This window comes from Haliotis cracherodii, unplaced genomic scaffold (assembly GCF_022045235.1).
Source record: "Haliotis cracherodii isolate W230 unplaced genomic scaffold, xgHalCrac1.p SCAF_14, whole genome shotgun sequence".
Taxonomy (NCBI): Eukaryota; Metazoa; Mollusca; class Gastropoda; order Lepetellida; family Haliotidae; genus Haliotis; species Haliotis cracherodii.
Window position 1 is genome coordinate 34,389,260 of NW_027266269.1, and position 26,027 is coordinate 34,415,286.

At 39.8% G+C, this 26,027-nt stretch overlaps 1 protein-coding gene across 2 annotated transcripts in view; it reads left to right on the forward strand.

Moving 5' to 3' along the window:
• LOC139461207 (phosphatidylethanolamine N-methyltransferase-like) overlaps positions 1–24,962 on the forward strand; it is a 31,234-nt gene extending 6,272 nt beyond the window's left edge. For both annotated transcript variants that reach the window (XM_071242806.1, XM_071242807.1), the window contains exons 3-7: positions 9,852–9,967; positions 11,508–11,653; positions 12,842–12,953; positions 14,955–15,029; positions 17,412–24,962. In XM_071242806.1, the coding sequence (XP_071098907.1) occupies positions 9,852–9,967; positions 11,508–11,653; positions 12,842–12,953; positions 14,955–15,029; positions 17,412–17,457 (495 nt within the window). In that variant the 3' untranslated portion in view covers positions 17,458–24,962. The remainder of the gene's footprint in view (positions 1–9,851; positions 9,968–11,507; positions 11,654–12,841; positions 12,954–14,954; positions 15,030–17,411) is intronic.
• Positions 24,963–26,027: the final 1,065 nt, after the last annotated feature.

Genomic DNA, 26,027 nt, shown 5'->3' on the forward strand with positions numbered 1-26,027 from the left:
TGTATTTGTATAACCAACATGTTTCAATATTACTTGATAAATATAATTTTGTTTCTATTACTTTGTCTTGGAATGGTATTAATATAAGTCTGATGGCTTGTTTACCAATCCAGATTCATCTGTTGACTAAGAATATGTTAAATCAAATCAACTCTATTTGAAATACACTAGTCTGGACTTGACTTGAAAAATTTCTGAGGCTACAAAGTTTATTCTCACTTGTTCACAAAAGGGATCTGCTACAGAGCTCATAACTCCCCTCTATTTAGATACTGGTCATGTATTATTGGGGTTGGGGGTTTGGACCATCATATTATGGAACACACACCACACACACACACCACACCACACACAGGCACCACACAAACGCACGCACACACACACACACACACGCACACACACACGCACCACACACCACACGCACCACACACACACCACGCACATGCATACACACACACGCACACCACATGCACCACACACGCACACGCACCACACACACACCACATGCGCACACACACCACACACACACCACACACACACCACACACACACACCACACGCACACACACAACACACACATGCACCACACTCACACCACACACACGCACACCACACGCACCACACACACACCACACGTACACCACACGTACACCACACACACGCACACATACACCACACACCACATGCACACATACACCACACACACACACACACACCACACACGCACCACACGCACGCACACACACACACACACCACACACACATGCACACCACACACGCACACCACACACGCACACACACTCACCCATCCCCTATTATTAATGACCTGTCCCTAAATAATGTTCACATTTATAAAAAGAACTATTTGAAAATACAGAACTGGTGGTCACACATTTCGTTCACAGAATCAGAAGGGGTAGGCTGATCAAGATCTTGAGATAATATTTTGAAGTGGATAGATACTTTGCTGTTGAATGAAATGGAAAATCTGACTGCCCCTTCCCATTACAGATACCATATATGTCCGCAGATAAACAAAATTTTGAGGACCAGAAAAAAGATTCTGTAGAAAGGGGTCGCTGTCGGAGAGAATGAATGGTCCCTTAAACATGCTGTGACATGGATTTGTTTTTGGTTTGGGATTATTTTTTAAAGTTCAACTTCTCTTAATTTCAGAAGTATTTGTACATCGTATTTTGAAATTGCATATTATGCAATAACATGAAAGTAAGTACCGTATTTGACGTAATAAGCGCCCACGGCGATATTTGGTAAGATATTGGCTAGTGAACAATCCCAATTAGCACCCCTTCAGATTGATCAATGTACACAGGACTTATTTATTCGTGTATAGTACGCACTTGTGTGTTATATATGTCTCTTAATTATGGCCAATTAAATTCTGGAAAATATATATCTGTCATATATAAACATTTCAGGCTGTCAGCATAAACCACAAAATTTATAGTCTTACAACTCTTTCAACGTTTTTTTCACCAAAATAATATTCTAATAAGAGCCCTCTAGTTCTAATTTTGAAAGTACCCTGGGCCCTTATTACATCGAATACGGTATTAAAACCTCTTCCTCAAAACTGGTCCTGTTATCAGTGTAATACAGGTTACTACTATAATACAGGTAACATTAGTTATTAGTTGAATAGGTTTTGCCGTTATAATAAATAGATAAAATATGTAATTTCATTTTGGGAATTTTATATAACATTTTGCTGCAAACTTGAGGTTGAATATCAGCTTCTGAGCAGGTCGAGTTAAAAGTGTTATCAAGAATTGATGCTGAAAGAGTAGTGTCAGTTAAAAACTTGCATAGAAATATCAAATGTTTTTTTCATATTGTTGACATTAGTATGATCAGGGAGAACCACACCTTTAATAGGCTGTACAAGCAAACTCGATTTCTGTTTACATTATTTTTAATGCAGCCTTGCAGATTGTCCTATTGTGATTGTTTTACGTCTTGCACAAAGTCAAAGTCAAAGTCGTTGCTATTGAAACCGAAAACCGTACTATATTTTTTCACCAAACTTGGCACTTCGATAGGTCTAGTGGTAAACTGGTGCCTTATAATAGTTTGTGTTTTTTTTGGAAAAAATCAATTTTTAGTTTCAATAGTAACGACTTTGACTTAGACTGAAAATGGCGTTTGTGCTCCTTTCCTGGGCAAATCTTGAAAACTGTACTCTATTTCTTCACTAAACTTGGCACATATATAGGTCTAGTGGTAAACCGGTGCCTTTTTAATAATTTGGGATTTCGAAAAAATTAATTTTTGAGTTTCAATAGCAACGACTTTGACTAAGACTGAAAATGGCGGTAGTGTTCGTTTCTGGAGCAGATCTTGAAAACCATAAATATTTCTTGCCTTACACACAACCGGACATGTCATATTGGCGAGGGATACGAGTATTTTTTTCATGCTTTTTATCACATTGACGTGTGAGACTCTATTTTTATGTCGCTGATCAGCACAGAGATACCATTTCCACAGCTGTGATGAGCAGATGAGTCATATCAGAGTACACAGCTGCTGCATATACATTAGACTGCGATTAGATAGAATGCATGACCATGTGTGCTCATAAGCTTAGGGCTAAGTATCTTATTGATTAAAAAAATAGACAAAAAAATCAATTTCGGTATTGAAATATTGGCATCATGCGAGATAAACATTTCATGGCTTCCACAATACTGCCCTGCGGCATCCGGAGTACCAGGGCCTGGCATCCAGTATACCAACAGAGGGTTGGCAACATGGCATCCTCAATTTAATGATAGAAATTAACACTAGCCTGCTAGCCTGAGCAAGTTTTAGTAATGGTATAGGTATCCTTAAGGCTTGTACAGGGTTAGAAATCACTATTTGTTTTCACTCGTCAGTGGCAAGGATATGCCACAGAGTTACCATTTAACTTGTGAAATGTCACTAGTCATTCGCCAGTCACCATTCCTAATAGTCTCGGGGGCACACGGGTGGCCCAGTCGTCCAAGGCGCCGCGATACGCAGTGTAGAGTGCAGAGTTGCGTCCCTTGGGCATAACCAGAAACCTATTTTGTGGGTTCGAATCCTAGGTCCGCCTCGATTATGTTACTAGGTTTGTCAGCACCATACCCGTGCTCATGGGTTTCATCGAAGTGGTAAACGTCTGAGACCGGCATCACTTCGGGCTTTCCTCCCACATTGAGCTGACACGCCGTGATATAACTGGAAAACATTTAAAAGCAGCATTAAACCCAATTCACTCACTCACCCTAATATTCTCAGACTATTGGACTCTATATGATAATCAATGATAATTTTGAACCTTGTGGTAGAATTTGGAACATTTTGGTATGTGTTCCTTTGTTATCAGTATTTAGGCTTGTAAACTTTTTACTTTAATTTCTATTCCTGCATTGGCAATCTTAAAATACCTCTGAATTCCAGAAAAAAAAGAACTAAAAAATACTATTTTGAACTAAATGACAATTTATTCTCCTAGTTTGCCAACCCAAGAACACTTAGTTTTTAGTTCTAATAAATCCCTGATGATGTAACAGCGTTAGAAACTAGTCCTGAAGTCCTTGCCAAACTGCCCAACAGTTAAGGAATCATAAGCACCACTAGAATTTTGCCATTTTTCTGGGTTTTGCTTTGTTTTATCATTACAAGGACTAGTGGACAATTTTTGTTGTTGCTTTCTACCGCTGTCTAACATACTTCTGATATGGACAAAAAGTGTACGAACAAATAACAGAAATGTCACTATCAACAAGTTTCCATATCTATAAGTTGTGTAACAAATGTTATGTTTGGGATAACAATTTATTAGTCTGGTACTTTGGGGGGTTGAGTCCCAGCCGGGATTTGAACCCACACTCGCTGAGTGAGGCACCTAATCACCAGCATACACCCTTCTGACAAGTGTAAATTGGCGCGGCTCCCATAGCTGAAAGCAATGGACACACAATGCCATTTAGAAAGTGGTCAAATATTTACCACATTGGTGAAACCCACGAGCACAGGTATGGCGGGCAAATCAGGAAACAATACAATAATATTGCTTTGTTACAAGCTCTAGTCTTGTTAACAATTCATTTTTAGTAGTATGTCCAAAATTTCTGTGTTTTTTGCCCCGAAATTGAACTTTTAGTTCATTTTGAATTCATTTTAATCTTTAAATAAGACGAAGCTGTCTTTACCAGAAGGAAGTTTACTGTATTTGTGGTTTGAATTGGTGGCTACGTTAAAAACTGCATTTTTTTATCTTCCAGGTACTTTAAACATGTCAAGTAGGGCAGGTAGCAATGTGTAAAACAATCAAAGAAAGTGGTTACAAAAAAAGTACCGTATTCGACGTAATAAGCGCCCAGGGCGCTCTCAAAATTAGAAATAGGGGGCTCTTATTAGAATATTGTTTTGGTGGAAAGTCTTGTGTACATCGATCAATCGGAAGGGATGCTAATTGGGGTTGTTCACTTGCCAATATATTAGCAAATATCGCCGTGGGCGCTTATTAGAGCGGGGCGCTTATTACGTCAAATACGGTAATATCTTGGGCGTTGTTCCAGCAGGCGATCTTTGTGCTGAGACCGTTGTATGTCTCTTGATGGGAGTTGTGATCGTCTTATCACCGGAATCGCTTTGTGAAATGGGGCACTGCTTATGATTCTAACACAGTGTCTTATTATCTATCTCACTGAACAAGGAAGTGTGAAGCCCATTTCTGGTGTCCCCCGCCGTGATATTGCTGGAATATTGCTAAAAGCGGCGTAAAACCATACTCACTCACTCACTCACTCACTCACTGAACAAGGAAGTGGATGAACATTAATGTTGTGCTCATTGGGACGTGACATGCACAAAGATCAACAGGTCTTTTGGCACACGTTAACATGTTTGAAAATGCCTGGTGACACACTTGAAAGGAATGTGTATTATAAGATGCATCCTCGTGTTTGTATGTGCTATCATGGGCATTACCGCATTCGACGTAATAAGCGCCCAGGGCGCTCTCAAAATTAGAAATATTCTTATTAGAGTATTATTTTGGTGAAAAACAAACAGAGTTGAAAGATCGTAAATTTCGTGGTTTATGCTGACAGCCTGAAATGTTTATATACAACATATATATTTTTCCAGGATTTAATTGCCCATAATAAAGGGTGCATATAACACACGAGTGCGTATTATACACGAATAAATAAGTCTTGTGTACATTGATCAATTGGAAGGGGTGCTTATTGGAATTGTTTTCTAGCCAATATCTTTGCAAATATCGCTGTGGGCGCTTATTAGAGCGGGGCGCTTATTGCGTCGAATACGGTAAATAGGAACAAAGGCTTAACAAAATAAAAGAATTTGTCCTCAGGCAGCGGTGGCTTTTTTTTTTGTTGTTGTTCAAACCAGTATGTAACATGTTCTTTGATAGGCATTTAGAAGTTTGATTACTAAGTAAGGATAAGATTTATGGATGAACAATTAATTGTCATAAAGAAGTTGTTCATCCATAAATCGTATCCTTACTTAGTATGTAACCAAACAAACAGCTGTGTAAGCAAATATACAGTTGTGTACATTCCACCTGGGAAAGGGCCTCCCAACATAATGTATTCCTTGATGAGTCAAATAATGGTATACATTATTGGACTACCATGGAATTGGAATATTTAAGGATTTGGGTTTTTTTTAAAATGGAAATAAAAATGAAATGTGCGGCAAACTTTATGATGTTGGCCGTGCCTGAGAACCAAGACCATTATTTTTTTTAGCCTAAGTTTTGCAATGATTCTATATACCTAAACTATAATAACTGTTAGATAACTTAACCTAACGTTGATGAGTAAGGATAAGATATATGGATGAACAACTTAATTACAATTAAGAGCGACGTTTCAGTGTGATTCTAACACGATTATCAAGCAAGTGTGTTAGAACCTACACCGAAACGTCGCTCTTAATTGTAATAAAGAAGTTGTTCATCCATAAATTTTTATCCTTACTTAGTACTCCAACTTGTAAATGCCTGTCAAAGAAACTAACGTTGATGGTCGTTTTGTTCATAAAATATACTTTATACTTTATACGTAAACTATGGAAACAAAATGTCATTGCAATATTCTAAATCACCTAAATATTAAACCATGAATTCTTTGTCACATAAATCAAAAGATTTAATAAGTATCTCTTTTGAAACAATGTTAACCACAATGCCATGTAAGCTTAAATTGGGTTGTCTAAGTATCACTGAAAACAACCATAATCCAACTGTGAAAACATTATCCTAAAATAACATTGTCAACACCATTTAATTACCCCTGTATTCAATAAGCCTCCGTGGTCTAGTGGTAGAACATCCGCCCGGAGAACGAAAAGTTGTGGATTCGATCCCTCGTTGCGTCATACCAAAAGATGTTAAAAGATGGTACTTGTTGTTACCCTGTCTGGCATTTGGCATTAAGGGGCTAAAACAAGGACTGGTCGGCTCAGAGTCAGTATACTGTGTCGGAGTGGGGTATTCATGTTAAACTGGGCCATGGTATCTCAGTGGGCTAGCACTATAAATCGGCATCAGTCCAGACTAGTACATGCAGCCACACACACACACACACACACACACACACACACACTTGTGTATATAAGTGCAATAATCTTGGATGCGACGTTAAACCCCATTTCACCTTTGCCTGGCTAAGCAGCCCCCTTCAGTCAGAATACGATAGTACTGCAGGGCACTCAAACATAATAAGCTGTTATAGATTAGAAAGTTTATTTATTAGAACATTTATCACTTTGTATAAAAAATTATATGAAAAAAAGGTGTTTAAGAAAATGTATTACCAACTGTGCCATTCAGGCACCAGGAACATATCTTACCTGTGCCATTAAGGACCCGTGGATTGATGCTCATGATGTCAATCACTGGATTGTCTGGTCCAGACTCGATTATTTGTGTATTTACAGACCGCCGTCATATAGCTGGAATATTGCTGAGTGCGGCGTTAGACATCAAAACAACCAACCAAAGCCATTAAGATTTTAACTGTGCTATTGAAAGGACAGAAATTGGCTGACTATTTGAGATAGAGAGATGTGCAAACTTTCTGTGATGTTTTGTAGTCAAGTATGTTGTCTCTATAATCTTTAGGGTTATGTGAAAAAAAAACTCATATCAGACAGCAGAGCTATTTGTTATAATTATTATTTAATATTTCCCAATACAAACTCCCCAAGTGTAGACATGAATCTCTGTGTTTATTGACGTTTGTAATTAAGGACGTAACACACGCACACATGTAAGTAAAAATGGTACAGATCTCTACTGCCTGTGAAGATCCAGGTTAGAATTGGTCTTCTACAATCCAAGCTTGTCGGAAGAGGCAACATACGAGCTTGGGTGGTCAGGCTCGCTGACTTGGTTGATGCATGTTGTTGAATCCCAATTGCGTAGATCGATGCTCATGATGTCAATCACTGGATGGTCGATTATTTACAGACCGCCGTCATTGAGATAATGCTGAGTGTGTCAATCAGTCCCCATTGTATTCCATGGCCAAAAGATCAAAATTCTGCAGTCAAATTTTGTAAATTCTGCAACCCAAAATATTTTGATTATTCTGTCCACAATGCTGCAAACATTTAAGCTTAGTTTTTCATGAACTTTTTCACAGCTAGAATAGCTTGATGAAGTGAATCTGGAGATCACTAGTGTAAACCTACAGACATGCACTTTTGATAAGCAATAATACAAAGTCAACTTCAAAACATAAACTATCCATAAACAAGTTTAAGACCAGCTTTCACCTGTTACAAATGCTGCAGTGTATTTCTGCGGCAGATACATGCAAGATTCTGCAAAAGTTCTGCACAAGTTGTGATATTCTGCAAGATAGGTATAGTTCTGCACTGAGTAGGAATTTCTGCAAAATATTCTATGACCGCAGAATTGCAGAATACTGATCTGATCATTATACAACAAGCAAACAAACAAGCAGTTTTGTATCACAGTTTTTGGCCACTGCCTGTTGTTTGTAAACACTAGGCCTGCTGCTTGAACCAACAGTGGAATGAGCTTGTTTCACCTTTTTCTATGTATATGTGTTGACTGATATGATTCATAACAAATTATCATTATAGCAGAGCTAAAAATAAACGATGAACGTCATGGGGGCTTTTGTCATGACCCAAATGTAATAAATTTAAATCATGGATCCCTTTAACTTGTATAATGAAAAACAAATGCAGAAAACCTCAAAGACACCCGGACCCACTTGCACAAAGCGACCGAAGCACTACGACAATCATAACTTGCATACTTTACTATAGACTTATGATAGTTTTAGCACTAAGAGCACTTTGTGCAAGTGGCTCCAGGACCCTATTTTAAAGACTATTCATGCCAAATAGGAGTAGTTTTTATCAAAATTGAATCAATTTCGCAGGCATCATGTGAACCCAACTTGTGGAGATTCTGGGACACACTGGGCCCCAGACACCTGTGCTTGTTTATTAATATAACACCCAACCAAATGGATTGGGTTTACTGGCTAGGTGACTTGATTGAATGTGCCACAGTACCATACCAGCATGGGACGTTGCTCACAATATCAAACACTGATTTGTCTACTTCAGAACTACAGATAAGCAGCGAATTCGCGTAAAATACCCCCTCCAAAAAAAATAATAATAATAATAAAAATATTCAAAACCAAATTACTTTCAATTAACCTGCGTACAGAAACCCTTCATTAAGTGAAAAACTCAAATGTATAGTAACAGCCCGAATAAATACCCAACAAAGCTTTTTCAGCATGTGTAGAAAGGAACTAATTTCCGAAACACAATTACGAGCTAATTTACTTTCCGAGTCAAGCATATATATTTAGAACAGTTAAATACATCTAAAACATTTTTTCATTTTTTTTAAATCTTAATATGTTCACTAATTTTGGGAAAAACCCAATAGAGTGATGAATAATACATGAGTGAAAAAATATTGGTTACCCAATGAAAAATGTAATAACCCAATTTAAATAGAAACCCTTGAGTAAAAACTCAATTGCCCAAAAAGTTATGTGGAGCTCTGCTACTTGTTGTGGGGATGTATTCCATTGATGGGATTAGAACCAGTGACTTGCTGATGATGCTGATCGGAGGTCGGACGCCTTGTTCACATGACCAAAGATTAACCTGGTCAACAAGTAGACAAGGCACCAATCTCATTAAAATCAGATCTTAGTTCTCACTATACCAAACAAAGATCTGAGGGTTTGCCATTAAGGGTCAAGTCAGAAGGACCTTTCATCCAACCAATCAGAGCTTCGCTTACCAGATCATGAAAGTGACAGTCGGAATGTGTTTTCTTGTCATGCAAATATTTAACACGGGGTATTCCAAACGACAGTTACAGGTTTTATGATTATATCCATACAATCTAGGCCATCTATAAGCCATTCCAGAATGTTCTTCTTATCAGTTTTATTTTTTTTAATCGAGAATATGTCAAAATATGTTTCGAAGTGTAGTCTCCAGTTTGAAACTAGTGTCGTAAAGCTCGAGAAAGCTGCCTTCTGATTGGCTACTGTTGATTTCTTGTCAGTCATTTCATTGGTCGGTCAAAATTTGCGAAAGGTCGTTCTGACGTGAACCGTAATGGGATGTCCTCAGATCTTTAAGTGGTAGCGAAAACTAAGATCTGATTTTAATGAGATTGACAAGGTACGAAGGTTATCTGAGGGTTGACTCCACCCCACTGGGCTATAACAGGAAGCCGCGATATGGTTGGAGTATTGCTGAGTGTGGCATTAAGGAACGTTCACCCCCACAATTATGATAGAACCAGATTTTCTTTCACAGGTTGCAAGACTGGAGTACAGAACACAGTTTCTTTCGAAGCTGTTTGGGAACCCCCGACTTGCATGTACAGCCCTGGCTCTCTGTATTATCTCTGCCACTCTCTACAAGAGTTACAGGTTTGTTAGAACCTCTGTCCAAGTTTATTGCCCGTGGGAACCCCATTGCTTGTCGTTGTTGTTGGTTGGTTTGTTGTTTAACGCCGCACTCAGCAATATTCCAGCTATATGACGGCGGTCTGTAAATAATCGAGTCTGGACCAGACAATCCAGTGATTGACATCATCGATCCACACAATTGGGATTGATGACATGCATCAACCAAGTCAGCGAGCCTGACCACCCGATCCCGTTAGTCGCCTCTTACGACAAGCATAGTCACCTTTTACGGCAAGCATGGGTTGCTGAAGGCCTATTCTACCCCAGAATCTTCACGGGTCTCATTGTTTGTTGTAAGAGGGGACAAAACTAGGAACCAGGGTCATGCTGGGTTCGAATTGGTCCATTTGCTGTTCGCAAGAGCTGATTTAATGGATCAGTCGGTCAGATTCACACTTGATTATTTAAGGGCTGCCATGGATTTTTGCTGTGTAGATCGTTGCTCATGATATCAATTGTTAGATTTCTTGGTCCGGAGAATTAGTATCAGGGCGCCATCATGTAGCTAGAATATTGATGAGTGTGGTGTTAAACAAGAAAAACAAAAACACTCACACATTCACACACTTGTAATTATTGAGAAGTGTGATTATTATAACCGTATGACATTGTACATGAATAGAGAGGATCATTATTGTTATTATAGTATGAATAGAGAAGATCATTATTATTATCATGGTATCTTGCAGGGATAATTCTAGGATGGGGCCTTGCCCTAAATTTGAAAAAAGGTCCACATTTTCAAATAAAATGAGGAATTTAAACCCTGTGCTCTATGGGGGTACCTCTGGAATATTTGAAATTTTCACATAAAGGGCCCATGTCAGTAATTCCTAGAGTGAACCCTGCATCATACAATTTATATTTAACTGACCATGCTGACATTTTTGTTCACATAAAAAAGTAGAAGTTCAGTCTGTCTAATTCTGATTTTCTTCACTAAATGAGGACGTTTTGGTTTCAAACAAGGAAATCATCTTCAATAATTGGTGAAGGGATTCAGAGAAAGATAGATATTTTAATGTAATTTATGATGTGCCTCCGGCGTCCAGCTTGTAGACATCAAAGAGGTCATGATTGTCATCTCAAAGAGGTCATGATTGTCATCTCAAAGAGGACATGATTGTCATCTCAAAGAGGACATGATTGTCATCTTGGGACACTCGTTTACAAGCCCGTGAAGATGAAGGGTAGAACAGGTCTTCAGCAACCCAAGCTTGCCGTAAAAGGCGACTATGCTTGTCGTAAGAGGGGATAACGGGATTGGGGGGTCAGGCTCGCTGACTTGGTTGATGTATGTCATCGGTCCAAGTTGCATGGATCGATGCTTGTGATGTCAGTCACTGGACTGTCTGGTCCAGACTCAATTATTTACAGACCGCCATCATATAGCTGGAATATTGCTGAGTGAAAAAACAACAATCCAACCAACACTTGTTTACAAGCCAGACCTGGATCCTGTGTCTGTCAGTTAGTTGACCAGTGAGGTTGTTGTCCCCAGGTTCAAGATAGCAATGGACAGTCAGCCCCGCTGCATTCTGCTCCATGAGAACTGGATCCTATGGCTAGGATACGTTTTCATCTACCTGGGTGTGCTGTTGGTTGTCAGCAGTTTCTTAGCTCTGGGATTCTTTGGAACCTACTTGGGTGAGTACACATGGTATATCCAGTATTATCCCCCACCACAAGGTGGAAAAGGGGCTGTCCCTTTGTCTGTTACTATTTATACCAAGGTTCCGTCTGTCTGTCCAAAAACTTTGTCTGCGCGATTTCTCTTAAACTGTTCAGTGGATTCATCTCAAACTTGGTACATATAATCTGTGTCATATGGAGGGGTGCAGTCAAAAGAAAAAAATTGTTTTGATTAATTGTCCATTTTTATGAATTTTTCAAACACTAACCCTATCCATTATTTAATTTGAAACTACTGACACACTAGGCGGGTTGGGGGTATCAGAGAGCCATTCTCCCTTTTTTGCCATTGTTATTGCTATGTTTGTCGTAAAAGGCAACTAACGGGATAGAGTGGTCAGGCTTGCTGACTTGGTTGATGGATGTCATTGTATCCCAATTACGTGGATCGATGTTCATGTTGCAGTTACTGAATTATTTGGTCCAGACTTGATTATTTATAGGCCGCCATAATATAGCTAGAATATTGCTGAATGTGGCATTAAATAACAAACAAAACATAAAAAGGTTACAGTAGGTATATATGTTCTTCTTAATTGTGATGTGATGTTCATTTGTTTTAATGTTGTCATGGTAATGAATGCCAGTTTGGCTGAGAGGTCAGTTGTGACTGAGGATTTGTAAAGACACGTTATATACTCAGTCATCATTGTTGTCATTGCTGACTAATGGACCGCCTCCGTGGTCTAGTGGTAGAGCGTCAGCCCGGAGAGTGGAAGGTCCGGGGTTCAATCCCTGGCCGCGTCATACCAAAAGACGTTAAAAGATGGTACTTGTTGTTACCCTGTCTGGCCCTCAGCATTAAGGGGTTAAAGCAAGGACTGGTCGACTCGGAGTCAGTACACTGTGTCTGAGTGGGGCATTCATGTTAAACTGCGGCATGGTATCTCAGTGGGCTAGCACTATAAATCGGCGTCAGTCCGGTCTAGTACAAGCAGCCACACACACACACAGGTGCATGCACATCGCTATATAAGTGCAATAATCTTGGACACGACGTTAAACCCAATTTCACCTCACCTCACCTCTGACTAATGATTTAAGACAAGGTGTAACGTAATCTTAATACAGACCAAAGGACGCCATAATCTTGTAAAGCGAGCCAGTCCTATTTTTTCAGTGTTTGCTGGTGTGTTGTTTCAGGTGATTATTTTGGAATCCTCATGGATGAAAAAGTAACAGGCTTCCCTTTCAACCTGGTCAGCAATCCCATGTATGTCGGAAGCACAGTCAACTACCTGGGCATGGCCCTCATGTAAGTGTGGGTGTCGGGTGTCAGAACACAATAAACTACCTGGGCAAGGCCCTCATGTGAGTGTGGGTGTCGGGTGTCAGAACACAATCAACTACCTGGGCATGGTCCTCATGTAAGTGTGGGTGTCAGAACACAATCAACTACCTGGGCATGGTCCTCATGTAAGTGTGGGTGTCAGAACACAATCAACTACCTGGGCATGGCCCTCATGTAAGTGTGGGTGTCGGGTGTCAGAACACAATCAACTACCTGGGCATGGCCCTCATGTGAGTGTGGGTGTCGGGTGTCAGAACACAATCAACTACCTGGGCATGGCCCTCATGTGAGTGTGGGTGTCGGGTGTCAGAACACAATCAACTACCTGGGCATGGTCCTCATGTAAGTGTGGGTGTCAGAACACAATCAACTACCTGGGCATGGCCCTCATGTAAGTGTGGGTGTCAGAACACAATCAACTACCTGGGCATGGCCCTCATGTAAGTGTGGGTGTCGGGTGTCAGAACACAATCAACTACCTGGGCATGGCCCTCATGTGAGTGTGGGTGTCGGGTGTCAGAACACAATCAACTACCTGGGCATGGCCCTCATGTGAGTGTGGGTGTCGGGTGTCAGAACACAATCAACTACCCGGGCATGGCTCTCATGTAAGTGTGGGTGTCAGAACACAATCAACTACCTGGGCATGGCCCTCATGTAAGTGTGGGTGTCGGGTGTCAGAACACAATCAACTACCTGGGCATGGCCCTCATGTAAGTGTGGGTGTCGGGTGTCAGAACACAATCAACTACCCGGGCATGGCTCTCATGTAAGTGTGGGTGTCGGGTGTCAGAACACAATCAACTACCTGGGCAAGGCCCTCATGTAAGTGTGGGTGTCGGGTGTCAGAACACAATCAACTACCCGGGCATGGCTCTCATGTAAGTGTGGGTGTCGGGTGTCAGAACACAATCAACTACCTGGGCATGGCCCTCATGTAAGTGTGGGTGTCAGAACACAGTCAACTACCTGGGCAAGGCCCTCATGTGAGTGTGGGTGTCGGGTGTCAGAACACAATCAACTACCTGGGCATGGCCCTCATGTGAGTGTGGGTGTCGGGTGTCAGAACACAATCAACTACCTGGGCATGGCCCTCATGTGAGTGTGGGTGTCAGGTGTCAGAACACAATAAACTACCTGGGCATGGCTCTCATGTGAGTGTGGGTGTCGGGTGTCAGAACACAATAAACTACCTGGGCATGGCCCTCATGTGAGTGTGGGTGTCAGGTGTCAGAACACAATAAACTACCTGGGCATGGCCCTCATGTGAGTGTGGGTGTCAGGTGTCAGAACACAATAAACTACCTGGGCATGGCCCTCATGTAAGTGTGGGTGTCGGGTGTCAGAACACAATAAACTACCTGGGCATGGCTCTCATGTAAGTGTGGGTGTCGGGTGTCAGAACACAATCGACTACCTGGGCAAGGCTCTCATGTAAGTGTGGGTGTCGGGTGTCAGAACACAATCGACTACCTGGGCAAGGCCCTCATGTAAGTGTGGGTGTCGGGTGTCAGAACACAATCGACTATCTGGGCAAGGCCCTCATGTAAGTGTGGGTGTCGGGTGTCAGAACACAGTCAACTACCTGGGCAAGGCCCTCATGTAAGTGTGGGTGTCGGGTGTCAGAACACAATCAACTATCTAGGCATGGCCCTCATGTAAGTGTGGGTGTCGGGTGTCAGAACACAATCAACTACCTGGGCAAGGCTCTCATGTAAGTGTGGGTGTCGGGTGTCAGAACACAATCAACAACCTGGGCATGGCTCTCATGTAAGTGTGGGTGTCGGGTGTCAGAACACAGTCAACTACCTGGGCAAGGCCCTCATGTAAGTGTGGGTGTCGGGTGTCAAAACACAATCAACTACCTGCATGGGCATTGCATAAAAAGATGACAAAAGGATTTTTAACCCATGCTCTGTTGTTATTATTTTTTGAAGAATGACTATTGTTATGCTTGTGTTTCAGTCGAGCTAGCAGTGCAGGATTGTTTCTGACTGCAGGGGTAGGACTGGCCTACTATGTAGCAATTTCATTTGAGGAGTAAGTATGTCATCTGGTTGAAACCCGTGAAGATCCAAGTTAGAATAGGTTTTCAGCAACCCATGCTTGCCGTAAAAGGCGACTATGCTTGTAAAAGGCAACTATGCTTGTAAAAGGCGACTAACAGGATCGGGTGGTCAGGCTCGCTGACTTGGTTGATGCATGTCATTGTCAATCACTGGATCGTCTGGTCAGACTCAATTATTTACAGACCGCCTTCATATGGCTGGAATATTGTTGAGTGCAGCGTTAAACAAAAAAACAAACAAACATCTGGATGAAGGAACTATGGGCATGAAAGCTTTGGCAAGGTTCATACAGGAATGAAAAGGCCTAGAATTTAAAGGTCCCACCTGATTTTGTTATTTGTTATTTTGCCTCAGGTTTTAGAACGAACAAAAATACTTTGCTGGATATGCTGTGTTGTGTAAAATATAATAAAACTGTTTGTCAACTCCTTTCAGAGAGAAACTTAATCTATTGAAATAGTGACCGATAAAAAATGTTTGAAAAACTAAATCCAAGGCAGCTCAAAAGACATTAAAAAGTCCCCATCCCATACTATTTCTGGCGCGGTCGGGTAGCCTAGTGGTTAAAGCGTTCGCCCGTCACGCCGAAGACCCCGGTTCGATTCCCGACATGGGTACAATGTGTGAAGCCCATTTCTGGTGTCCCCCGCCGTGATATTGCTGGAATATTGCTAAAAGCGGCGTAAAACCAAACTCACTCACTCACCCACACTATTTCCTAATATGCCTGGCAAGGGTCAAGGGTTTTGACAAGGGTTTTGAATCACAAGGGTGTTATTTATTGTTGGCACTAATTGTGGGGGAAATACGGTGCTTTTTGTGTACAATGGTATTTACATGAGTATGGTTGTCAGCAATATTACATTGAGGGACACTAGAAATGAGTTTCACACATTGTACCCATTTGGGGAATCAAATACGGGTCTTCGGCACGACGAGCGAACACTTTAACCACTTGGCTACCCCACCACCCCTATTAAGTGATGGGACTAATTGTTTCAGGAATATACCGTTTTCAACGTAATAAGCGCCCAGGGCGCTCTCAAAATTAGAAATAGGGGGCTCTTATTAGAATATATTTTTGGTGAAAGAATTGAGAGATCGTAAATTTCGTGGTTTATGCTGACAGCCTGAAATGATACAAAAGAAAAGTCTGTGTGTATTATACAAGACAGATATATTTTCCAGAATTTAATTGCTCATATTTAATGATGCATATAACACACGATACCTATGATACAAGAATAAATACGTCTAGTGTTCATTGATCAATTGGAAGAGGTGCTAATTGGGATTGTTCACTAGCAAATATTAGCAAATATCGCAGTGGGTGCTTATTAGAGCGGGGCCCTTATTACGTCGAATACGGTATTACTCTATATGTGTTCAATGTGTATTTTGGTTACAGTGCCATGGTAATATTCTCTTTTAAGTTCAAACTGCCTCCGTGGTCTAGCGGTAGAGTGTCCGCCCGGAGAGCGGAAGGTCCTGTGTTCAATCCCCGGCCGCGTCATACCAAAAGACATTAAGAGATGGTACTTGTTATTACCCTGTCTGGCACTCGGCATTAGGAGGCTAAAACAAGGACTGGTCGGCTTGGAGTCAGTATACTGTGTCTGAGTGGAGTATTCATGTTTAAACGGCGGCATGGTATCTCAGTGAGCTAGCACTATAAATCGGCATCAGTCCGTACTGGTACAAGCAGCCACACACACACGAGAATGCATGTCTCTATATAAACCCCATTTCACCTCACCTCTTAGTTCGGGCAAGCACTCCCAAGACAAATCATGAACAACTGTTTCCTTCTGTTCAAAACTAATCCAATCTCATTAAAATCAGATCTTAGTTCTCGCTACCGTGAAACAAAGATCTGAGGACATCCCAGTATGGGTCACGTCAGACCGACCTTGCGCGAACTTTGAACGACCAATGGATTGACCAATCAGAAGGGAGCTTTCTCGTGCTTTATCGCTTCGAAACATATTTTTACAAATTATCGGTTACAAATTGGAAACCTGAACAAAAGAACATTCTGGAATGGCTAATATATGGTCTAGATTGTATGGATTCAGTCGTTTAATCCGTAACTATCATTCGGAATACTCCGTGTATAAAGTTTTCGAGGTTGCATGATTAGAAATCACATTCTGACTGTCATTTTCATAATCTGGTAAGCCTCGCTGTGGTTAGTCGGATGAAAGGTCGTTCTGGCGTGACCCCTAATGGGATGTCTTCAGATCTTTGTTTAGCAGTAGCGAGAACTAAGGTCTGATTTTAATGAGATTTAAACTAATCAGGAAAAGTGTTTTAAGATCATATGGGTGACGTTTCCTTTTGCCATTTTTTTCAGACCCTTCACAGAAGAAATTTACAAGAACAGGAAGAAACAATCATAATCCAGGCCTTGTCATCTGCAGGAGGAATGTTCCAAGTGCAGCACCTTGGTTTTACACTGTTTTTACACCATGATGGTATAGTACGTCCAGAGTAGAACTCAAATCCGTGGTGCTATCCTGGTTCCATGACATATATATTTATCATTTAGGACTGCCTATTGGGGCTTAAGTCAGTATTGTGATAGTATTCGTCCAACTTTAAGGCTTGATAATTATATAAATCAATGTATAGAAATATCATATTTATGACAATTGTCAAAGTTGGACATTTTTCTCCCTGTCGCTATTCAAACTGAAGGGAAGTAACTCTAATCTGTTGTCTTTATCCTTGCGAATCAACACACAGGTTTGAAATGCGACTGTAAAAAGTCTCGCATAATCCATGATTTATTTTTAATTAATTGCGACTATTGAAACTGTTGTTAAGCATACTATTACTAAGATGTTGGGAATTTGGCAGTTAATTGCGACTATTGAAACTGTCTGTTGTTAAGCATACTATTGACCATACTAAGATGTTGGGAATTTGGCAGTTAATTGCGACTATTGAAACTGTCTGTTGTTAAGCATACTATTGACTATACTAAGATGTTGGGAATTTGGCTTCATCATTTTGTTTATAAAAGACGCTTTGGTCTTAACTTCATCCTTGAAAGATAAAAGAATTGTATCAAGAATAGACACACAAACAGTATCCACTGGAATTTCTGTAAGTGTATATACATGTACAAGAGAAAGAAAAAGTCTGTCCCAGTTGAATTCTTATTTCAAATATCGCTTAGGGGGTCATCACTTAATGTTCCCTGACACGATCCCCATGCTTGTAACAACCGCGGCATGGTTGAGCTGTATAACATGATGGCATAGCGGAGTAAACTGTGCAATCAGTGTCAATCACTGTCAACACTTTAGCTCCTACTATGTCACATTAAGTACCGTATTTGACGTAATAAGCGCCCCTCTCTAATAAGCACCCATGGCGAGATTTGCTGATATATTGGCGAGTGAACAATCCCAATTACCACCCCTTCAGACCCCTATTTGCATATAATACGCACCACTTCCTTCCCCTATTCGCGTATAATATGCACTCGTGTGTTATACGCACCCTTTATTATTGGCAATTAAATTCTGGAAATATATCTGTCGTACATCAACATTTCAGGCTGTCAGCATAAACCACGAAATTTATCTTTCAACTCTGTGTTTTTTCACCAAAATAATATTCTAATAAGAGCCCCCAATTTCTAATTTTTGGAGCGCCCTGGGCGCTTATTACGTCGAATACGGTATATTAAAACAGATGCCAGTATCGCAAGAAATTGCCATTCAATTTTTGGGCCTGACCCTAGTATTATGTCCTTGCTTGTACAATGAGTACCCATCTCTCCACACTCCACTGCTTATAAATCTTCTTCTTTGACTGTTCTTTACGTATATACATTTTACATCTATTTTGAACTTCCAAAACTGCCCCCCACAGGAAAAATCACCTTGGATCTACATTGTAGATATTGCTGCAATGAAATTGCATCACAATGCTTTGCAGACCATTGTGACATCATTGGTTACCATGACATCACAATCAAATGACATCACTAATGGCTCTGCTACTGAAGATGTTAGCAGTACTTTTTACACTAAGACACTGTATTACACTATTACTGTTAACAAACTGAAAAAGTTGGAAGAATGATATTGGATGATAAATAAGTTATCACCCTTGTGTCTTTTGATAACTAATATATCAACACTCTATAAAAGTGGAAAAACTCGTCGGCAAGCCTCTTTTTTCACGTTTATCAACTCGTGTTGATATATTTGATATCAAAAGACACTCAGGGGGGATTCTCTATTCATGTGGATCTATGAGCTCTTCTGAATAAATTACAAATTTCAATTATTATTATTATCATTATTGTTATTATTATTATTATTATTATTATTTTTATTATTTTTATTATAATTATTATTATTATAAGGTGGTTATTTTTAGCATCTTGCAATTGGAATCTGGCTTAAAACACAGATATGGTAGCAATTGGTCATTGGTATTTATCAGCCTAGACTTGAGATATACCATTACTGGATAATCAAAGATAGACTGTCTCACAGACCTTGACCCATGTTATTTTCCCTTCCATACAGCCCTTACTGTAATGCTATAGTCTACAAGACTATGACTTTTATTTTCCGTTTTATTGTAAGCTTGTGAATCTTTTCTTGGATGTCACAAGTGTAGTAAGTGATTAATCATTATCTGTATGATGAAATCTGCTATGAAATTCACGACAAGGTAAATCTCACTATGCTAGATTCTTCCCAAGGCAAAAGAGTTAACACTTTCCACCCTTACTGAACTAGGCTGGAATTACTGGGCTGGATCGTAGTACCACCAGTGGCTATTACGAGTTATGTCCCATCTATGCCTCTCCTATGGACCAATCAGATTCCACCTCTCGTATCACATGCATTTGCTTCAAACAAAATGGTGGCACTCAGTCAAGACGATCTGATCGATAATCAATATCTATATTGTGATAAAACGAGTTTTACCTCGCCAAGTGCATCAAATTACATGAGCACCTTGTTTAAAAACATGAAAAGATTTTTAAAATATCTATTGACAAGTTGGTGGTGCAAATGCTTTGCTAATCCTGCAATCTACATGAGAGTTTACAAACCGGATTTTGATGTCGTTGCACGATTTTGATTGGACTATGCATAGACTCGTTAGTCCAGCCTAGTTCAGCAAGGGTGGAGACTGGACTTTTATAGTCAGTTAACTCCCTTGCCTCAGGAAGATGGATTGAACAAGCCAGCAGGGCATTTAGCCTTCGTCGTTCCATGTATTGTGAATAGCTGTTTAAATTCATGCAATTCCATTATTATTGGATGGAGTGACCTTGGTGGCCCAGTCGTCTAAGGCGCCGCACTTTGCTGTGTAGAGTTGCGTCCCTTGGGCACACTGGAAACCTGTGATTGTGTGTTTGAATCCTGGTTTGCCCCGATTATGTTTTTAGGTTTGTCAGCACCATACCCGTGCTCGTAGGTTTCACCAAAGTGGTAAACGTCTTAGACCTGCATCACTTCGGGCTTTCCTCCTACATTAAGCTGACACGCCGTGATATAACTGGAATAATGTTGAAAGCGGCGTTAAACCCAACTCACTCACTCACTCACTCCTTGAACCATCCCACATCAAGCTGACACACAGTGATATAAATGGAATACTGTTACAAGCAGGGTTTAATCCAACTCACTCACAGTTATTGGATGGGTATTTTTAACATTCGAATTGGCCTCAAGGGTACTGGTATTTATCATAATAGAATTGAGATATATTACACTGTTTAATCAAGGAGTGAGGATGGTTTTACGTCACCTTGAGCAATATTCCAGCAATATCACGGCAAGGGACACCAGAAATGGACTCAAACCCGGGCCTTCAGTGTAACGAGCGAACACTTTACCCACTAGGCTACCCTGTATTATCAAGGATGTTATAAGCAAGGGCTATGACTTGGTTCATTTTTCTGTTTTGTTGTAAACTTGTCAATCTTTTCTGATCTTGGATGTGAGGTTCTACTGCTTTTCAACACACATGGACTGAAATGGCCAATTGATACCAGATAGAAATATAAACTCAATAATTTGTGGTGGTGGATTGGGAACAAGCTGTCCAATTAGCAAAATCAGTTTTTCTGGGAATTTTCGGTTCAAGTCACGTGTCTCAAAATGTAATGAATTAGGTAAGGTTTTAACCTTCTGTGAACTTTTGAACAGCTTTTAAACAAATTATATTTTAAATACATTTTTCTGGGAATGTTCAAGTCCAGTGTCTCAAAATGTAATGAATTAGGTAACGTTTTAACCTTCTGTGAACTTTTGAACAGCATCATGAAGTATGATGATTGAAACAGTGATTTAAGATTGTTTTTTTATTAATTAGCATCTTGTGGTTCATTTTGTTGAAACAAATTTGACTATTTTTATTATATTTCTTTTTAATGCGTGTTTAAAGGGAGGCTACATGTATGTCATTGTTGGTTGAGTTTGATTATCTCCCTTTGACCACACAGCAAATTGAGAAATTTTACATTTAGAAATTCATCATTGATATTTTGGGCTCTTCATGATGATGTTAGTCATTAGAAATGCATAATAGGAGTTCGAAGGCCATTTAAGTTTAAATCACCTTACTATCAATGTCAGCTTTGAGCTAGAGTTCTTTTAAGAATGGGATAATCGATGTATAGTGACTGCACTCAAATAACATTGGCGACATTGCTGAATGTAAGAATGGGATAACCGATGTATAGTGACTGCACTCAAATGACATTGGAGACATTGCTGAATGTAAGAATGGGATAACCGATGTATAATGACTGCACTCAAATAACATCGGCGACATTGCTGAATGTAAGAATGGGATAACTGATGTATAGTGACTGCACTCAAATAACATTGGAGACATTGCTGAATGTAAGAATGGGATAACTGATGTATAGTGACTGCACTCAAATAACATTGGCGACATTGCTGAATGTAAGAATGGGATAACTGATGTATAGTGACTGCACTCAAATAACATCGGCGACATTGCTGAATGTAAGAATGGGATAACCGATGTATAATGACAGCACTCAAATAACATCGGAGACATTGCTGAATGTAAGAATGGGATAACTGATGTATAGTGACTGCACTCAAATAACATTGGCGACATTGCTGATTGTAAGAATGGGATAACTGATGTATAGTGACAGCACTGAAATAACATTGGAGACATTGCTGATTGTAAGAATGGGATAACTGATGTATAGTGACAGCACTGAAATAACATTGGAGACATTGCTGAATGTAAGAATGGGGTAACTGATGTATAGTGACTGCACTCAAATAACATTTGAGACATTGCTGAATGTAAGAATGGGATAACTGATGTATAGTGACTGCACTCAAATAACATTGGCGACATTGCTGATTGTAAGAATGGGATAACTGATGTATAGTGACAGCACTGAAATAACATTGGAGACATTGCTGATTGTAAGAATGGGATAACTGATGTATAGTGACAGCACTGAAATAACATTGGAGACATTGCTGAATGTAAGAATGGGATAACTGATGTATAGTGACTGCACTCAAATAACATTGGCGACATTGCTGAATGTAAGAATGGGATGACTGATGTATAGTGACAGCACTCAAATAACATTGGCGACATTGCTGAATGTAAGAATGGGATAACTGATGTATAGTGACTGCATTCAAATAACATTGGAAAAATTGCTGAATGTAAGAATGGGATAACAGATGTATAGTGACTGCACTCAAATAACATTGGCAACATTGCTGAATGTAAGAATGGGATAACTGATGTATAGTGACAGCACTCAAATAACATTGGCGACATTGCTGAATGTAAGAATGGGATAACCGATGTATAGTGACTGCACTGAAATAACATTGGAAACATTGCTGAATATAAAAATGGGATAACTGATGTATAGTGACTGCACTCAAATAACATTGGCGACATTGCTGAATGTAAGAATGGGATAACTGATGTATAGTGACTGCACTCAAATAACATTGGCAACATTGCTGAATGTAAGAATGGGATAACAGATGTATAGTGACAGCACTCAAATAACATTGGCGACATTGCTGAATGTAAGAATGGGATAACTGATGTATAGTGACTGCACTCAAATAACATCGGAGACATTGCTGAATGTAAGAATGGGATAACTGATGTATAGTGACTGCACTCAAATAACATTGGCGACATTGCTGAATATAAAAATGGGATAACTGATGTATAGTGACTGCACTCAAATAACATTGGCGACATTGCTGAATGTAAGAATGGGATAACTGATGTATAGTGACAGCACTCAAATAACATTGGCGACATTGCTGAATGTAAGAATGGGATAACTGATGTATAGTGACTGCACTCAAATAACATTGGCGACATTGCTGAATGTAAGAATGGGATAACAGATGTATAGTGACTGCACTCAAATAACATTGGCGACATTGCTGAATGTAAGAATGGGATAACAGATGTATAGTGACTGCACTCAAATAACATTGGCAACATTGCTGAATGTAAGAATGGGATAACTGATGTATAGTGACAGCACTCAAATAACATTGGCGACATTGCCGAATGTAAGAATGGGATAACCGATGTATAGTGACTGCACTGAAATAACATTGGAAACATTGCAGAATGTAAGAATGGGATAACTGATGTATAGTGACAGCACTCAAATAACATTGGAGACATTGCTGAATATAAAAATGGGATAACTGATGTATAGTGACTGCACTCAAATAACATTGGCGACATTGCTGAATGTAAGAATGGGATAACTGATGTATAGTGACTGCACTCAAATAACATTGGCGACATTGCTGAATGTAAGAATGGGATAACTGATGTATAGTGACTGCACTCAAATAACATCGGAGACATTGCTGAATGTAAGAATGGGATAACTGATGTATAGTGACTGCACTCAAATAACATCAGAGACATTGCTGAATATAAAAATGGGATAACTGATGTATAGTGACTGCACTCAAATAACATTGGCGACATTGCTGAATGTAAGAATGGGATAACTGATGTATAGTGACAGCACTCAAATAACATTGGCGACATTGCTGAATGTAAGAATGGGATAACTGATGTATAGTGACTGCACTCAAATAACATTGGCGACATTGCTGAATGTAAGAATGGGATAACCGATGTATAGTGACTGCACTCAAATAACATTGGCGACATTGCTGAATGTAAGAATGGGATAACTGATGTATAGTGACTGCACTCAAATAACATCGGAGACATTGCTGAATGTAAGAATGGGATAACTGATGTATAGTGACAGCACTCAAATAACATCGGAGACTTTGCTGATTGTAAGAATGGGATAACAGATGTATAGTGACAGCACTCAAATAACATTGGAGACATTGCTGATTGTAAGAATGGGATAACTGATGTATAGTGACTGCACTCAAATAACATTAGAGACATTGCTGAATATAAAAATTCTATAGCTGAGACTTTTCTTACTGTAGCCATGCAATAACTGAAATATAACTGAATGTACTTGATGAAAAGATGAAGCATTTCTGACTGTAGGAATGCTGTAACTTGTATAGGACCGACTGTATCTGAAATTACTGCTATATGACTTCCTTTAACTTGGCAGTGTGTTTCATGAGATATTAAATACACCTGTAGCTCTGCAATAACTGATTTAAAGCAAAACTTTTATTGATGAGTGTTGATATATTTGATATCAAAAGGCACTCAGGGCAGGATGCTGATTGCTCACATTCCAACATTCACGCACTAACTCTATGACCCTGCCTGTTTCACATGGTGGAATGTATCACTCCGCCCTGATACTGCACTGACTGTATAGCAGTGGAAGAAGCACATCCCTGCGTCACGTTTAATGAGTAACAATGCAAGATTTGATGTAGTGCATTGTGGTTGTTTTGAAATAAATTATTTTCATACATTTCTTGCCTGTTTCATTCTGTGTTGACTTTCATCCCTTTCTTTCAGATATATAATAAACATTTAGTGTCTTTATATCTGTTATTGTAGGTATTATCTCAACAGAATTTCACCATTTTGAATTTTGCCCCTTTGAAATTTAATGTCTTAAATATCTCCACATTCAACACCCTCATGCATGTTGTAAAAGCTGACTATTAAAGTAGGATGTATGGTAACAATGTGACCTTGCTAATAATTATATTGTGTCATTTAATTAAAGCATTTATCCATGATATAAGCATATGACATAAAATCATGTCATACTCCAATGAGAGTGAGTGATTATTGCTTTACCTCAGCATACCCCAATGAGATAAATATGCAAATAAGATAGCTGGACAGGATAAAACAGGTCGAACATCCCGGAGCAGCATTCAGCATATTGTGGTTGTGTTCAGGTGAAGCGTCCGAGAACGACATACAGGATAGCATTGTGGTTGGGTTCAGGTCAAACGTCCGAGAAAGACATACAGGATAACATTGTGGTTATGTTCAGGTCAAACGTCCGAGAAAGACATACAGGATAGCATTGTGGTTGTGTTCAGGTCAAACATCAAAAAAAGACATAAAGGATAGCATTGTTGTTGTGTTCAGGTCAAACGTCCGAGAACGACATACAAAATAGCATTAAGGTTGTGTTCAGGTCAAACAGGGGCGGTCGGGTAGCCTGGTGGTTAAAGCGTTCGCTCGTCACGCCGAAGACCCGCGTTCGATTCCCGACATGGGTACAATGTGTGAAGCCCATTTCTGGTGTCCCCCGCCGTGATATTGCTGGAATATTGCTAAAAGCGGCGTAAAACCAAACTCACTCACTCACTCACTCAGGTCAAACATCCAAAAAAGACATAAAGGATAGCATTGTGGTTGTGTTCAGGTCAAACGTCCGAGAACAACATACAGGATAGCATTGTGGTTGTGTTCAGGTCAAACGTCCAAGAGACCCGTGAAGATCCGGGGTAGAATAGGTCTTCAGCAA